The sequence below is a fragment of the Aulonocara stuartgranti genome (genome assembly GCF_965226115.1).
Source record: "Aulonocara stuartgranti genome assembly, chromosome: 2".
Classification (NCBI taxonomy): Eukaryota; Metazoa; Chordata; class Actinopteri; order Cichliformes; family Cichlidae; genus Aulonocara; species Aulonocara stuartgranti.
This window is the reverse complement of record NC_138940.1, coordinates 5,446,045-5,464,232: the sequence shown is the minus strand read 5'-3', so window position 1 is coordinate 5,464,232 and position 18,188 is coordinate 5,446,045. Positions and strand designations below refer to the sequence as shown.

General features: G+C 38.0%; 2 protein-coding genes across 2 annotated transcripts; one reads left to right on the top strand and one right to left on the bottom strand.

Annotated features, from left to right (window-relative positions):
- Positions 1–955: 955 nt before the first annotated feature.
- tdo2a (tryptophan 2,3-dioxygenase a) lies at positions 956–7,222 on the top strand. Its single transcript, XM_082557205.1, has 12 exons — positions 956–1,794; positions 1,938–2,043; positions 2,131–2,221; positions 2,636–2,706; positions 3,178–3,305; positions 3,401–3,587; positions 3,924–4,031; positions 4,153–4,264; positions 4,456–4,513; positions 5,043–5,122; positions 5,408–5,498; positions 5,790–7,222. Exons 1-12 carry the CDS (start codon positions 1,760–1,762, stop codon positions 5,941–5,943), a joined length of 1,221 nt encoding a protein of 406 aa, XP_082413331.1. The 5' UTR covers positions 956–1,759; the 3' UTR covers positions 5,944–7,222.
- On the bottom strand, positions 5,037–18,107 carry ctso (cathepsin O). The gene is given in 10 exon segments (XM_082557216.1): positions 5,037–5,150; positions 7,218–7,253; positions 7,382–7,474; positions 8,333–8,496; positions 11,296–11,417; positions 12,559–12,726; positions 15,249–15,373; positions 15,544–15,649; positions 17,721–17,948; positions 17,950–18,107. Coding segments are annotated over 9 exon segments (1,107 nt in total). The 5' UTR covers positions 18,016–18,107; the 3' UTR covers positions 5,037–5,150; position 7,218.
- Positions 18,108–18,188: the final 81 nt, after the last annotated feature.

Here is an 18,188-nt window from a genome sequence, read left to right as displayed (position 1 = left end):
GTCTCGTGTCTTCACAAACATCTCATCCACTGTAGCCGTTTCTCCACCAGCATCCCATTCATCCCAACTAAATGAGAACAAGAACAAAGGATTTTTGGGGTTCTTGCTGCTCTTCTTGCTCAGCGTGAAGCCTTATAATGCTAGGCTTGTACCATGTCCCAATTCAGAAATAGCTGCTTGTTATCATTCCTCTGATCTTCTGAGAACTGTTGCGCACGCTGATGGGACTACTTGGTAAGAGTGTTGGAAAAAAAACAAAACAGAGAGAGCTAATGATCTCAGGGACGATTTAGAGAGAGTGGACTGTGGATTCTTAGTTTCACGCGGATGAAACGGAGTTCACTGTTGTTCAAAAGCACTGTGTGTGTGTTGTGATGTGGCTCGGGTAGTGGGGAGCAACAGAACTATTTTTACACAGACCATGTGGATTGTGAGAACAACAAATATTTCCCATGTGCATGGCAGCTATTACAGTGTGACATGAATGACATTTTCAGCTTCCAACAAGCAGTGGACAAAAACACTCCGTCTCTTCAAGGTATGTATATTGCTGAACCTCATTTATAAGAAGAAATACTTAGAAAAGTACTTAAAGGAGTACTATAAGGAAACATCATGTGCACTCAGTAACTTTAAAACCACGCATTTCCAATCTCCACCAACATAAATAGAATATTAACCAAACTGCAAATGTTTACAGCTGAGTTCAATGACATACAAACGGTCATCAGGGATTTCTCGTGACTTCCACACTAATACAGAAGGTCCTGAAAAATCTAATATAAAAACACTTGCTATAACACCATAGTAAACAAATTATTTCACAACAAGAAAAAACAATCTTATGATGCAAAAAAAAATAAAATACAACGGAGACTATATATATACACTTTACATTCTCTGTCTGTGATGCAGCAATGAGATTGTGAGAGTGTTTTAAGCAGTTGGGTAAAGCAACTTCTGAACTACCTGTTTTTCTTTTTTTTGCTGGGTTCAAATAATCCAATAAAAATGAACTGTATGAACCAGTGCTAAAAGCTGGGGGGGGGGGGGGGAACTGTAACTTTAATATTTCTAAGATAGAGAAATTGTTTTAAGGACCTTGTTGAAATGAGATTTCCATTTTTAAATTAAAGCAAAATCACTCCTATGTTTTTAATCAGTGGCTAAACCTGTTACAGCTAAAACCACCAAATACTAAAAGCAGTATTTCTCTTCCTTCTTTGGGCTGCATCTACAGAGTCCCCGTAACATTTCAGAAGCAAAAACAGATGAAGCCCATATTTGTCTTCGCAGCAAGGACAGGTGTTGTCTATCTTATCTTTATAAGTTCAGTTTTTTCATAGAGTATAAACAGAGTATCCCTGAGTGTAAACACTGAAGCCCAGTGACTAAGACAGCCACGTCTAAATCAAAACCCTCAAGCAATGCATTGCAAATTCAAAACCTTATAATGTGGAGGTCATTTGATATTCCTGATAGCTTCGTAAATGCAGAAAAATAATATGCCCATATTTTACTATTTTTGGTCTGCGTGACCCTTCTTTTAGCAGGTCAAACAAAGTCCAGACGTCAGTCCTGAGTAAAGATAAACAGCAGCTCCAAGGGAAAAATAGAGGCGGGCCGGATGGTAACTGTATACTTGTGACTGATTGGACAAGATAAGTCTTTAAAAACTCGGATTGTGTTGAAATCTCTTTTAGTAAATATTAGTCAATGAACAAGGATACATCTTTGCTGCCACCGATTTGAATAAGTCATGAGTGGATGTCCGTACTTTGAGAAGAAGCATTTGTGCGTTCATATTTTTAATCACACTTACACTCTTGGATTTTTATCCCCTTTTTTCACATACATTAAATAGAAAAATGTTACCTACATTTCTAATCTTGTTGATGGGAAAACAAGTAACCAGAGGTGTTCTCTTTGTACTCCAGGTTATTCAAAAATAAACCTCCCAAAACTGAAGAAGATGAGGATGACTCCCAGGCAGGGGTCAACAAGGCCAGTAGAGGAGGAATTATCTATGGAGACTACCTGCAGGTACAAATCTATATTTGTACTGAAATTTGCATTTGTTGTTCAATCAAAGTTTTTATATCAATTGATTTCTCTCTTTCCAACCCTCAGCTCGACAAAATACTCACAGCTCAGGTTCTGCAAAGTGAACTAAAAGCCGATAAGATCCATGATGAGCACCTCTTCATTGTCACCCATCAAGGTAAGTTGAGCTTCATTTTGTTTGAAATTATTTTTTTCTCATTTTCTCAAGAAAGCAAAATTGAATCCAGTCATGAACTTTACTTAAATGTTGATTTGATTGTAAATCATTCACCTTGTTTACAGACAGTTAGAGACAGGTGAAAAATGAAAATCAATTTTAAATTAAAGGGAGACTCTTTCACCCCTATAGTGAAGGATATGGAGGTTTTTGGTTGCATCCACTTAGTGTGAGAAGCCGCTGCACACTAATAGAAATAGTTCAACCTTTTTTTCCTTCATTTCTCTCTTTCTCCACCAGTGAATAGAAAAATGTAAAAGCCTTGACTGCTTACTGACCTTTGTCCTTACCTCAAAATAAAATACTTATATATATTTATGACGCTTAAAGATCTTTTTTTTATTATTATTTTAGCCTATGAACTTTGGTTCAAACAGATTTTGTTTGAACTGGACTCTGTGCGAGAGATCTTCATCAGCGGTCATGTAAGTTATATTTCTGTGGTAACAGAAGGTTAAGCAATTGTAAATTCATAATTAAAACAGAGAAAAATGAAATGTATCTTGCACTGCTGCTACTATTTTTAGATGCACACTGCAAATGTTAAAGATTGAGTGCTAATAAGAAAAATGAAGTCAATAAGATGAAGGATTTAAAATGCATTTTAAAGAAAACCATCAGTGGAGAACACCGTCACAATCACTCAGTGCCTCTGTTTAAAAAATTACATTCACTAGTCATACTAAAGTTTGTGATCAGGTATTTACAGACTAATAGCAGAACAGCAGTTGTAATTTAATATCTTGCTTAGGTAGAAATATACATTATATGTTATACTTGTAAAAAATATTGTTGGAAATACAAAAAGAACTAGTTATTTAATTAGACTGTTTCCTGACCTGCAAGCTTAAATATGATCAGCAATAATTCCCCTAACATTTGCTCTTCCTCTGAAGGTCCGAGACGAACGTAACATGCTCAAAGTCAACACTCGCATCCACAGGGTTGTGATGATCTTCAGACTGTTGGTTGACCAGTTTGCAGTTTTGGAAACAATGACAGCCTTGGACTTTTTTGACTTTAGGTAAACTCCTCTCCAAAAAGCAATATAACATGCACTCCTCCACAACGTTGCACTCTGGCTTAACTGTGTACATGCATGCTTATTTGTGTATACAGGGAATACCTGTCTCCGGCCTCTGGCTTCCAAAGCCTCCAGTTTCGGCTCTTGGAGAACAAAATTGGAGTTCCAGACAACCTGAGGGTTCCATACAACAGACGCCATTACAGGGACAACTTTAAAGGTCATGACAGTGAGATGCTGCTCTCCACTGAGCAGGAACCAACACTTTTAAAGTTAGTTGAGGTATGTTTTACAGCCACATACATGTGGAAGGGCTACCATTTTTGATTTAGTTAGTAAGTAATGAAAACACATGAATTTGTTGTTCTTTGTCCTGTTGGAGGACTGGTGGGCAATTAATTTTGCCAAGGTGCCACATGACAAACTGGGACTTTTGTAAAGGGCCAAACCAATAAACTGAACCCATTTCTGCTCAATATTAATTTTGTCTCTCTATAAGCTCCATGGTGTAGCCCTCTACGACAGTCCCAATTTCTCATGTGACCCTTTGGCGAAATTAATTGCTCACCCCTGTGCTAGAGCATACATGTGAGTATAAACCCTGGGCTGTTCTTTCAGGAGTGGCTGGAGAGAACTCCTGGATTGGAGGTGGATGGCTTCAATTTCTGGCAAAGGCTGGAAATCAATATACTTGATGGGTTAAATCAGGAGAAGGAGAAAATTGAGGTAAGAGATGGCTCCAGCTTTCAGAACAAACTTTTTTTCTTTTTCTTTTTTTGCTGTCCCTGGAGTACACCGATGACTGACAGAGACGGCTGTTTTTTTCCTCCCATATTTTCTTTTAAAGAAAATGCCTGATTCTGAAGAGAAAGAGGAACTGATGGCAGAGATGGTCAAACAGAGGGAGCTTTTCACATCTCTGTTTGACGAAAAGCGCCACGATCACCTTGTCAGCAAGGGTAAGTGTTTAATCAGATGCCATAATCACCGAGGCTTTATCATGTTTATTTACAGCCTCTATTTAACACAAAGTGAAGCTTATCTTGTGCAAGGTGTGGACTTTAAAATTGAAACTCTAGTTTACAAAAGGATGTAAACACCAACATTTCTTGTTACCTTGAAAATAAAAAATTTCCCTTTCGTTAACAAGGTGAGAGGAGACTCTCTTACAAGGCTCTGCAAGGTGCTCTGATGATATACTTCTACAGGTATGTTTAGTTTGTTTTAGAAGGTTTCCTCACCTTTAATGGTCTAGTGGTGACACTGTATGTTATATTTGCTTCCTATTCATCGTTTTAAGTTGTTAACACCTGGAGGCTGCAAACAGCTTCAGTGGAAAGTCTTGCACAAGAACGCCTCAGTGCTAGTCCCTGAGGCAAGGGTACTCATTTGTTCTTCCCACATAAATTTTCCATATCACAGGCCCCTTTGTGAAACCTGCCTGAAAATGTAAGCTTTATTAAAAGGTGTGGTAACCAGCTTTTTTTTTCTTTCAAATGGTTGCGGTAAGGACACATTGTCACTTGAGATTTACTGAGTCTATGCAAAAGTCAACAGAGGTAACTGAAGTTAGTGGAAGGTGATAACAGATGCAAAATTTAATACGGTAACTTACTGGTGGTAGTGAACAGGTGATAGTTGTGCTCATGTTATAGCTGATATGTAGAGAAAATAGTTGTTGTTTTTTACATTATAATCTGTGAAACATAAAATCTTCTTCTTTTTTTTACCTTTAAGGGAGGAGCCAAGGTTCCAGGTTCCCTTCCAGCTGCTCACATCCCTCATGGATATCGACACCCTCATGACGAAATGGAGATGTAAGTACCGAGGCATCACCATTGCTTGCTACGTGTAAACAGAGTAAGAAAGTTTGAGGGGAAAGGAAAGTATATTTGTTTTCTACAGTGTGTTGTTTTTGTCCAAGGGCAGAACTGGACTAACAAAGAAGCCTACAAAGTTACTAAACTTTAAAGTTAGATTTGAACCCAAGAGGCAGAAGAACCTTATAACATCCTCCATGCCCGCTGATCAATACAACCTATCGCCAATGGACAAAATAACAATGGCTATTCCTGGATGTTTTCTCCCCTACTTTTTTGTAGACAATCATGTGTGCATGGTTCACCGGATGATTGGCAGCAAAGCTGGCACAGGGGGGTCGTCTGGCTACCACTATCTTAGATCAACTGTCAGGTATTGTATGATGTAAAATAATGTTATGATTAGACATTTATTTTCACACAGCAAGTATCCGAAACACTTCAGAGTTAATTTAGATAAAGACAGCACAGTGCTACTCTGCTTATCTTAATTAATTGTCATGTAGCAGCTCCTTCTGTAATGCACAGTGACAATATATTTAAAGTTCAAAGAAACAACACAAGAGTAAAATAAAATGTGAACCGCAGTTTATTTTTTGCTTCTCAGAAGACGAAATTCAGCACATACTAAATAAATCATTCTATATTTGATCTTTTTAATTAGTGACCGATACAAAGTTTTTGTGGACCTTTTCAACCTGGCAACATTCCTGGTGCCTCGCCACTGGGTACCCAAGCTGAATCCCAACATTCACACTTTTTTGTACACGGCTGAGTGCTGCGACAGCTCCTACTGCAGCAGTGACGACTCGGATTAGAGTGCATCTCACTCGTCTGTCCAGGCTTTTTCACTTAAACAGATCTCCCAGTAGCGGATTATTTAGTTCAATGAGAGGTGAAAATCAGGTCAAAGAAATACATTTTGTTGATGTTCATGAGAAACAATGCATGGCATCTTGTCAGTGTACCTTTAAAGAACTCATACACTGAAATATGAAGTGTATGTGTTTTCATGAATGGAGGCAATTCAACATATGGCCAGTTTTATCAAACACTATATATTATTAAGAAGGATTTCAAATCTAGGTGAGATGAAATTCGAGGTCATGTGGTATTTTAATTTGACATTAGGTGAACTGGATGTTGGCGTGAAGAATAACGCAGACGGGTTGATTTGAAGGCGTGATGTCCTTACATCACACATAAATGCATATAAAATAACTACGTTTGTACATATTAATGCTTAGCAAACAAGAGAAAATCAAGATAAATTATGCTGCAGGCTTATGATGCAATGTCTGACAGATAATAAATCAAATATTTAAACAGCCAAATTAAGACTATTTTACTTTAATCTTGACAGTGAGCCACAAAGTACTGCAGATGGCTCCTTGATAAGCGGTGCTCAGATGTTTCCTCAATAAATTTATGTAAATTGGCTGAGATTGACCTGAAAGCAAACAGATCAGTGAGAGCAGTGATCAAACTGTGAGTGCAAGGACAACGCTGGTGGCGATGATGAGTTTTTACAAAAATGGATCATCTTTCATCTCAGCACAGTGATGGTGTCATGGAGGGAGCCATTTCAGACTACTCAGATGTGTCTTGAGTGCATAAAGGTGTACAGCAAATGATGAACCAATGAACCAAACACATCAACGTCTAAAACAAAACCATTTGCACAGAATAAATATGAACCATAAAATTGTACATAATGTTGTTGTTGTTTTTGTAAAGTTTTAAATTAATTTTGTCATGTATTTATGCACTCATTAATGAAATATCTTTATAGCCAAATGTATGACTCATAACCTATGACATATATCTGTATGTATTTAATAAGATGTGTTTTATATGATGGAACAATTCATGTTATTGTATTTTTGCAGTGATGTGTTTTATTGTTCTATTAAAATTCAACACTTGCCAACAGTATGAAGTATTTTATTTGGTACTTTATTAATAAAGTATTTTATAAAAGTATTTTATTTTATTTTAAAGTGGTACTCGAAAGCAAACAGATGAATGATTTGAATTTTGGCACTGGTACACACACACACACACACACACACACACACACACACACACGTACGTCAAAGAAAAACAGCTGCCACTGAATCTGCAATGCCTGCAAAAAGAAAAAGAAAATAGAGAAATACTGTTATTCCCCAAGGAGATTCTGGACACTTCAGTGCACCCATCTTAAGCTGAAAGATCATATAAACATAAAATGTCAAGATCAAAGGTCAAACTCACCACAAACGTTACCACCTATTTTTATATAAACATAGCCCTCATTTCCCCATCTTGTTCCCCAGGAGTTCTGCACAATCCAGTACGGAATGTCCCCTGAAAGACAACATGCATTTAAGACTGAATTATTTACTAGGTAAAGAAGATCTACTTGTGTTTAGTATGTGTGCTGCACCCACATTAGACTGTTGCATAATCACTCCAATGCTTGCGTAATACCTAGAAAACAGAAGTGTTTGAAATAATTGATGTTAATAAATGTAAAGTATTTTTGTCTAAACTATGCCCATAAATAAAGTATGAGATAGCTGCTACCACACAGCTGTAACCAAACTAGTGTTTAGCCTCTAATATTCATAAGTGTCCACTTTCTGGATCCCAAAAGAAGTAGATAAACATCGAACTAAACAGAACATCTGGTACATCACGTCAACATGAGTACACAAATTGTTAATGATTACAATTTCAGCTAACCTTTGATCACTGTATGCTAAGAGAACAGGGCATTAGGGTACAAGGTGAAATAGCAAAATACTTAATGATACACTGTAAATAAGGCAATTTTAAAAAGAAAACTCATACTCTGCTTTAATCTCGTAAATTACTTGCAACTAGACAAGCAGGAGTTGTAAAAGAGTTGAGATGAAATAAGGAACTTTGGTTCTTAGGACCTTGAGAAATTAAAACATTTTAATTTTATTTAGTCTTCAGATCTGACATGTAAAACTTTTTCCTCCTGCTGGCTCATATTTCTCTTGAAAGAAAAAATGTATTTTTAAGGATTCGAAATAAGCTAAAAACTCTGATCAAATGCAGGTTTAAACTACTTTCACAGTGGATTACAAACCTCTAAAAATCGAAAATTGTGTTAGCTCAAATAAATTATAAAGTCATATTTTTTAAACTATTCAAAATACTTTGTCTCACTTAAATGTGACATGTGGTAGTATTTACCGGTAGTGTCATAGCCGACAATCAGAATAGCATGGGTGGACCATTGGCTGGAGCAGTGGTATTGGATGATGCCTCCCAGGTAATCTTGCCAGCTTACAGCATCCACAATAGCAACCAAAGGGCCATATTGTACTAGCTGACCCATCATTGCCTTCTCTTGACCACTGGGAAAAAAAAAAAAAAAAAAAAAACACAGCACAACGTGTTCTTATAATTACGTTACTACTCTAATGTAAAGTCAGGCAGTTAAATGTTGTACAAGAATATTTAACTAATCAACTTCAATTATCAGTACATCAGTTTTGTTTGATTTTTACTAAATGTGGTGCATTTTCTCCCGTCAGTTTGTTGCTCAAAAACTGGCCTCTTCAGTTACACTCTCTGTCCTTCCACAAGATGATTCCCGCTGGGGTTATGTCACGCTGTACTCTGCCAGCCTTACTACATATGGTGCTCGAAGCCCCTGTTTGTGCCAAATCTATACCGAAGAAAGTCAGAATAAAGTCATTTGGGTTTATGGTGAGGTTGTGTTAAAACTTTATGGTGTTTTGCAGCAGTAAAAATCTGGTTTAACCATGAGATTAGCCGTCTCTGTGACCTCCCCAAGTCTCCACCCTGCAGAAACATCCAATTCCAGCAGCTTGATAAACTCCGTGACCTAACGTTGAGACCCCTCAGAAGACACAAACAGGTCTAAGGAAAATGTTTAGACTGGATCAGTGAATTGTGGATGAGAGAACATGAGGAATTTAAGTAACATTGTGTTGATATGCAATAAATCTCAATATCAGCACTTCACTTTCAAGTTCTGTTTAGGAAGGCAAAGTGGCTTTATTTACATGGCACACTTCAAACAGAGGGAAGTTAAACTGCTTTACACGGACAAAGGGAAGCATCAAAACTGTCATTCAAAAACAGTGAGCCACAATAAACTATAAATATAAGAGCACGGAATGACAGGTAAGTATGCAAAAGGAAATAAAATGTATCCAAAGAAAATAAAATATGAACATAACAGTCCGCTATGAATAAATCTACATTGCAGTTATGCCATTAGAAGCTGACCTGAAAACAACAACTATAAAACACAGAAACCAATCCATCACAAACAAGGGAGAACAAGTGAGTTTTTGGGTTAAATCTGAAAGTGGCTAGATTGGCGTGCATGATATATCATCAGGAAGGAAGTTGTTTCCATCTGTATGCAGCACACTAGCAGAAGGCAGCCTAACCTAGTTTGATTCTAAGTGATTTATAAACCAGCAACAGAACTTGAAAGTGTCCGATTTAAGAATATCACCTTAAATTCTAACCTCTTGTTACAATTCTGGCAGCAGCGACTGAGAGGCCCGAGGCTGTCTGACAGGCTTTGGTGAAAACAAGAAATATTTATGATATAGAAATGAAGTATCACTGAGTTTCTGCAAACCTTTGTGAATTCCAAACCTTGGTAGTCAGTATACAGAGTGAGAATCTCCTGGCTATGGCATTCATCATGTATTTAACTTTTGTCAGGTCGCAGCTGGGGTGGCTGACTGTTTTACTTTTGACTCGTTAACACAAATTTCAACTCCACTAAAAAAGATGAATGTGAAAAAGATGTTTGTTGTTGTTTGTTTTTTAAAGCACTTCATGGAGTGTGCATGTAGTTGAAATAATCAGTTGAGTTTATGAACTTCTCTGATAAATGCCTCCATATTAAAGTAGAATGAACAACATGTTGGTAAAATCCCATTACAAAAATGCTGATTGTTTTATTTGTTTCCAAAATGGATTTGGTCCATGTGTACATTTTTCATAGCTGGGTGTCCAACCCGATTACTGAGTTTAGAAAAGCAGTATATTTTTGAATCGCTCTTGAGTTAAAGAAGCAAAATCAACCACATTCAGAGTCTGAGGTCTAGTTGCTATTTCTCCCTGTAGTCTTTTACTTCCATTACTACTTTAAGTCCTTAAACTGCTGTGTGAAGATAAGAGGTTATCTAGGCCATCTCACAGAGATCCAGGGTCCTGCAGCAGCAGTACAAATCTATTCTCAAGTTTAACTCTCCTTTCTCCAGCTTCCCATGGCTGTATCCTACAAAGCACAGGTTGATGAGGCACTCTGCCTCCATGGTATTGAAGGCCAGTTGATGGTACTGCAGATCTCAGCTCACTTGTCCCCCCATTTCCCTGACAAGTGATTTGTAGTTCTTTTACTTTGCACCAAGAGAGTTGCTACTACTTGCAGAATTATTGCCAGGCAGACAGTACTCCTGTTTCTTACTAGTCGTGGTTGTGATAATTTGCTGTGTTTTAGCACAGTAAATTATCACTACCAAGACTCTTTTCCAGTATATGGAGTCTATGATAAATGAGGTTTGTACCATTCAAGGTCATGGTTGCATACTGACACTGTAATAAAAATATTAGAAGAAACATGGCAGCCCTCCATGTTTTTAACAAATTCATTCATGTTTGGCAGAAAAACATCACGAAAACAACAGTTTCAACAATTAAACAATTAAAATGTATACTATTGTTTAAAAGATTGCACATAAATAAATAATAATAAACAATAAACATCATCTTAGGTTACTTGGATGCTCAGTTAAATCTGCTCTAACAGTGGGTTCAGAGCCTAGCTATGAAAGTATTATACTGAGAAGGCAAAATAACAATAACAACAGAAGGCATTACATATGCACGAAGCAAAGTCCCTGTTCTGTTCAATTTTAAAAACAATCAGATTCACCTTTGGGCCAAAAGAACTGACCCGGAGTTAAGAACCTCTGTGCTAGTGAGTTATCGATGTCTGTGTTGACAGAGTAAACACTGTGATTGCACAGAACCAATCCCACGCCCATTTCTCCGTCCTTGGTACTTTATGAAACCCACATTAAAGTTGCATGTTATTCTCCTTAAATTTATGAAGTTAATATTTTATTCCTTGTAGAAAACTTGATAAAAAAATAAAGTCTCACCTGAAGTCATGTGTTGTAAAGTTCTTTACGGCAACACCGCCATGTGACTGGGAGAAAAAATGGCAGATATCTGTTTTGGCCTTATAGGGATACTCAGACTGACTCACCAACTTCATTCTGGTCTGCAAAGCAAATAATGAACATTAGTACACAGCATTTCTGTTTTATTTCATTTTTCTTAATGTGTATGTCTAAATAATGTTACACAGATTTTATAGATGCTAAAGTTTTAAATCGTGTGATTCTACAGTGATGTGCAAAGGTTTTAAGCCACCCACTCATTTCCTTAAATTTTGCTAGGAAAATTGGGAAGCAGGTGCAGCAATTTACTGAAACATGCAAAGATATATGGGAATATAGTATATATATGCTCTGTCAAGGTGACCCCTTGACAGAGGCTCTCTGGAGGCCAGCCCATTGACTGATAGTGTTTTGACAAGATCCCCAACACCAGTGGCTGAAATGCAGCCCCAAACCACGACAGAGCCTCCACCATGTTTTACTAATCACTGTGGTACCTCTCCTCACTTCCTCCAAACCAAATATGTCACATCTGAATTCATCACTCCACCTGTTGCCACAGATTTTCAGTCCAGTTCTTGTTTAAGCTGACATACTTCAGTCTTTTCTCACCATCTCACTCTCTTCCTTTCTTAAAAATGGCTTCTTGACAGCCACCTATCCACTGAGAACATTTCCCATGAGGCTTCAGTGAACAGCAGAAGGATCATCTGAAGTGCAGGTGCATCTCTCAGGTCCTCTGTCAGCTTTTTGCTCGATTTTTACCCATTTTTTAAGGACATGACTTTCAGATAATGTTCATTTGCTGTAGATAGATTTTTTAAGGACTGTCATTTCTTCTTTTGTACTCCATATGTCCAGTTTACTCACTTTTTTGGTTTTTGGCTAAATTTTCTTTATAAATCACCTTGGTGCAAAAATATATTGTATGCCTGTAAAACTTATCATTGGCATTTTTCATATATTCAACTAAACAGGAAACAGGAACAAAGTATTGTTGAATTACTGTTCAAGACACTTACAAAATATTAGAAAGTTTGGCACCTTGGAAGCAAAGAACAGAAAAATGAGAGGTGGCCTCGGACTTTTAGACAGTACCATATTTTCAATTTCTCCTGTTGCCTTAGTGATACAGAAATGTTAATTGCAACCTTGGTCATTTCAGGTATTATAAGCTAAGATTCTGGAAGCATCTTTTATAAGACCTAAAAATCTGTTAACGTTGTGTGACTATCAGCATACCTGTTTTAACCAGTTCAGAGCCCGAGTTGTGGAGCCTCCATTACAGCCTGCGTTTTGGTAGGAGCAGTCAACAACCTGCTGCACACTGAGCTGCTCCAGCTGTGAGCCTCCTATGGCATGGACAGACTGTATGGCACCAACCACACTAAAAGCCCAACAGCTCCCACACTGTGAAGGTAAAATTACAGAAATGAGACAAAAGAGAAAAGAAAAAATCTCGCAAGCATTATTTAGATCCAGCTCCTGACCTAGAATCTATTCACACTGTACCATCCTAAGGAGCTATTTCTTATTTATTTCTGGAAATGAACTACCTATGCATATCTGTCTATATAATCCTACTATAATAATCATCTAAAAAGCCCTCTGCCAGTGTTATAAGACTGACACAAGATTTTAGACGGTTTAATCAAGTATCTTCAGTTTCTAAATGCTCTTCGCGGTACGTGATAATGTGACTGTGACCGATTGTTTTCTGCTGCCATCTGCTGACAGAAAAACCACAGGTATGCACACGCTTCAGAAAAATGTGAATATCTGCTTCAGTTAAAGGTCTTAATTTAAGGTTTTATGTCTATGGCTTATTTATTGTATTCAGACTGCAAAATAATTTCTCATATTTTATATCTGATATAGATTAAAAAATGCTTTCCTGAAACCAGTATTGCTTTTTTTGCTGGTACATACACTAGTTCATCATGTGAGGGATTCTTCTGTGTGTTTTGTTTTTTTGCTTAATATTTGCACAAGCAAATATTATTCTCCAAACGGCATCCTAATATTGCATGCTCAGTTCACTTACTTGGCATAAATGTATTCCCATAGATGTAATGAAAAACTGAGCTCTCTGTTAAAATCCAATTTTTGCTGCTCAATATGGTTTCACGGCTTAAAATCAATGCTGAAAGCAAAATCAGTCAATATTGCCTGGTCTCAACATAAGTATGTGCTGAGTATACACAATATTAGGGCTATCTGCTTTTAAAGTGATCAAATGTTCTCAAGACACAAACATGGAATCAAGAAAGGTAAAAAAAAAAAATGGATCAAGAAGCATTAACAAGATGTGAGTGGTTTGATATATCGGGTCTGTGTGCATCCTACAGCAGTTTATATTCTGTCTCACCATCTATGTACTATAAAAACTCAGCAGGTCCACAGGCAGAGCTAGAGAAAAAAAAAATCTGACCGGTAAAACCGCAGCAGAGGAGAGTGGTAGGTGAGAGTGGTCATTTAGTGCATCTCCCTGGAGTGCGAAACTTTACCTGAATAGAGCAAAGTAAAATATATGATCATGATGGCGTTCAGCTGAACCGGTTATGTCTCTCCCTTAGGACAACAGTTTTACAGCAATATCATCATCCCCTATGGCAAATTGACTGAGTAAAGAGATAAAGGACAAAAAGAGCAAAAAGTGTATCTTCAGCAGGGACAAGCAACAACTCCGTCTCACTAACCCTCTCCCTTCTGTACCCCCAGGTCCATTCTGCTCCCTGAGCAACAGCTCCAGAGGTTTAGCTTGTCATTGCTCCTTTGCTCTTCCACTACCATTACCGAGGTCGCCTTTGAGTCAAATATGCCTTTTCCTCTCTGGTACTTCATATTAAATGCTTCATATTTGAAGAGCGTTCCCAATGTACTCATCTGGGAAAAAAAGTCTCTTTCCACTCACCTTAATTCTCACTTTGAGACATGTGACAACAAGAATGTTAGACTTTTTTTTTAATGAAAAAAAATGTCTGCATAAATTCTTAAATATTCTATATTTCAAAGCTACCACATTTCAGCTTGGATGATTAGGCATTCGAGATTACTAAAAAGAGTTTCAAGTTTTGATTGTCCAGAACACGGGAAAGAGTTTGGTGCCGAGAGAAGGCAAAAGAGTTTCTGGGTCTTGTTTACATACGCTTTCTCTATAGATGAAAAATAATTTTTAACTTGAATCTGTTGATGAAGGGATACACTGGGTTCAGTGACAACGATTTTCAGAGTCCTCTCTGAGCCCATGCAATGATCTTCAGTACAAAATCTCAGTTGTCCCTCACATAGATGTATATGATGAAATCCCTACATTCTTTTTCTGTTAAGAAATGTTATTCTTACACTTACAATACCAGCCACACATTCTCATGTCAACATTTGATGCGTTTTGTCTTCTCTGTGTTATTTTCAATTAGATGCTTTTAAATTCAATTCAATTCGATTTTATTTATATAGCATCAAATCACAACAACAGTTGCCTCAAGGTGCTTATGATCAACTAAAACCACTTAAAATTGCTTTTATTTTACAATTTTCACATCTTTTTTCACTTTGGTGGGGAGAAAAATAATAAATTACAATAAAAAATGTTTAAAAAGTGTTAAATGTATATTCACCCTTAAAACTGAAGCACTGAAGTCTCTTGCACAGGGCATCATAAATTTTCACCTACTTAAAAGTGAAAAGCAAAGAATCACCTGACAAGTGTCTACATCATAATTTTGACTGTGTTACTGGTGAAGACTTGCATTCATTATCAAAGCCTGTGTAGTATTTGGTATTCTGTACCTGTTTGTTGATTGATTGCTTTATTCATAAATAATGAAAAGGCATGACTTTATATGTCCAATTATGTCTCTGCATCTAAAGCATCTCCAGCTAACCTCCCACATGTACAGTATACCTACAGTATCATGTGTAAAACTTACTGCTTGCTGGTCCTGGACTGGTGCCACGGCTGCCTTGTCCCTCCAGTCAAATTTGTCTGGGAGCTCCTTTACACTCAGTCCAGAGAAGAGAGGAGCTCTCTCATAGACTGCTCCCAGGTACAGATCTGTGGATAAAAGATACAGTTCAAAGTCATTCTTTTTTTATACAAACACAAGTGTAAACTATGATTCTGCAGACTCAGCCTAGTTTAACAAAAGGCAGGACAGAAATATAAATTAATAAAATGTCCAAAGGATTCACTAAACATACCTCTATGTCAAAATATCAACCTACCTCTGAATTCCTCCTGTGAAAGGTCAGAGAATTGGTTGATACCATACTTGGCAGACTGTGTTTCTGTGGAAAATGAGTTCAGATAGGTGTGCCGTATTGTAGCTCTCTGCAATTACACAAATGAAACGGTACAATGATATTAAATGAGAGGGGGGGAAAGGAAAGAAAAACATAACAGTAAACTCTGGTCTTTAAAATAAGTTGTTCATGTAGATATTCAATACTTTTGATAGAAAGGGAAATTAAAATAATCTACATTTATGTATTTGAAACCTCTCAAAACTTTTCTTATCCAACTCTGACTAAGAAAACACACAATTGTTAATATAAAAGCCAAAAAAAACTCTAAGCATGTTATGCTGACAGATGTTAAAACATATTAAGCAGCTTATAAAAGATACCATCCATTAATACCATCCGGCCCTGTATGCTTCAGGAAAAACTGAACAGGATGGAGGTGGACCCCTGCCTGGTGGCTTGGATCTCTGACTACCTCACCGACAGACCACAGTACGTCAGGCTGAAGGACATCACGTCTGACACAGTGGTCAGCAGCACAGGAGCACCACAGGGAACTGTGCTGTCCCCTCTTCTCTTCACCCTGTACACCTCTGACTTCTGCTACAACTCTGAATTATGCCATATTCAGAAGTTTGCAGATGACACGGCCATCATGGGGTGTATCTGGGATGATCAGGAAGAGGAGTACAGAAGTCTGGTGAGGAACTTTGTCGCATGGAGTCACACAAACCACCTGCAACTCAACACCTCAAAGACTAAGGAACTGGTTGTGGACTTCGGGAGGTCCAGAGAAGGTCCACTGCCGGTTCAGATAGAGGGGGAGGAGGTGGAGGTGGTCAACAAGTACAAGTACCTCGGGCTGTGGGTGGACAATAAACTGGACTGGTCATGCAACACAGAGCACCTGTATAAAAAAGCCCAAAGCCGACTGTACTTCCTCAGGAGGCTGAGGTCTTTTAACATCTGCAGGAAGCTCCTGAGGATGTTTTACCAGTCGGTGGTTGCTGGAGTACTTTTCTATGCTGTGGTGTGCTGGGGGAGCAGCACAGCAAAGAGGGACTCATCCAGGCTGGAGAAACTGATCAGGAGGGCTAGCTCTGTGGTCGGCATGAAGCTGGACACTCTGGTGACAGTGGCAGAGAAAAGGACATTAAAGAAACTGCTGGACATTATGGACAATGCTGGGCATCCTCTGCACACGGCCATAAACAATCAGAAGAGTCTGTTCAGTGACAGGTTGCTTCTCCCCAAGACAAGAACTAACAGACTTAAAAACTCCTTTGTCCCACACGCCATCAAACTGTTTAACTCCTCTCTGGAGGGGAGAGGGAGGGGAAACAGGAGGACAAAGGAGGGGGAACAACTAAGCTGTAGTGCCTCTTCACCTCACTGTACAATACCTTGTGCAATACTTTTTGTAAATAGTCAACAGTGCAATAGACTCAATACTTGAAATGTGCAATTCACTTGTATTTTTATTTTTTATTCCTATTTATTCTATTTATCCCCTTTGTATATTTTATTTATATTTGTCTCTGTATTTATATATATATATGTGTGTGTGTGTGTGTGTGTGTGTGTGTGTGTGTGTGTGTATATAACAATTCTGTAACTGTAACTTCGGTCGTTGCTGTGCTTTTTTTGGAAGTCGAATTTCCCAGAGGAACCCACCCGAGGGATTAATAAAGTTCTATCTTATCTCTTATCTTATCTTATATCAATATACACAGTATAAAACTGTGGCGACCAGTTGGGAAATAAGGAAGCAGGTAAGAGTGAAAGACTAAATTAAATGTTCTTGATCGCACAGCTGCTTTTATTTCATACGACTTCAGCTATTAAGCTGCAACTTTATGTTCACCTCCCTCATGTTACTCGGAACACCAGTGTTAACTATTGTTCCAATGTTGTAGTACAATTTTCACTTAATCTCAGTTTATGCCAGTATTTGTATGCTTTTTATATTTATATCTATATTTAATGTAACATCCACCAAAATTTCCAAAATTATTTTCGGTATTTCCTTCTTCTACGTGAGTGGGCGTGGTCTAACAAGAAGTACTCCCCCAGTTTGTTTTCAGTTTTCTGTCTGAGCACTTCACACTTGCTAAGTGTGGCACTTGAGAATTCTTCTACGCCTCCCTCACTTTACATACCTGAAAACTGAGATGACGGCGACTAAATTCCTCGCTGCTTACTTCATACGTGCGGTGAAACTGCTTTTTGTATGCCCCGAAATCCGCGGCAGAGCCGTTTAACTGAGTCCCAATTTCACTTGAGTTCACATTTTGGCAAAACACAGGAGAGACAATTAATCCGAGAGCGACCACAGCGGGTATGAACACCTGACAAGCCCTCATTTGACGAACAAATGTCAGCTGAGAAAACATCCACACGGGGAAGCACAAGCGTTTTGATGTTCGCGGAAAAGGGTGAAGATTTGTCGCGCATGCGTTGTAATCAAGAGGCGTTCCCTTGGAAACGAAAGAAAGTTTACTACGACGAGCGCTGGTTGATAAAAAAATTTGCATGCAAAAAATGTAAACTATTTAAAACGCACATAAAGTATTTTAGGTGTGTGTGTGTGTGTGTGTGTGTGTGTGCTGAAATGAAGTTTAATTATT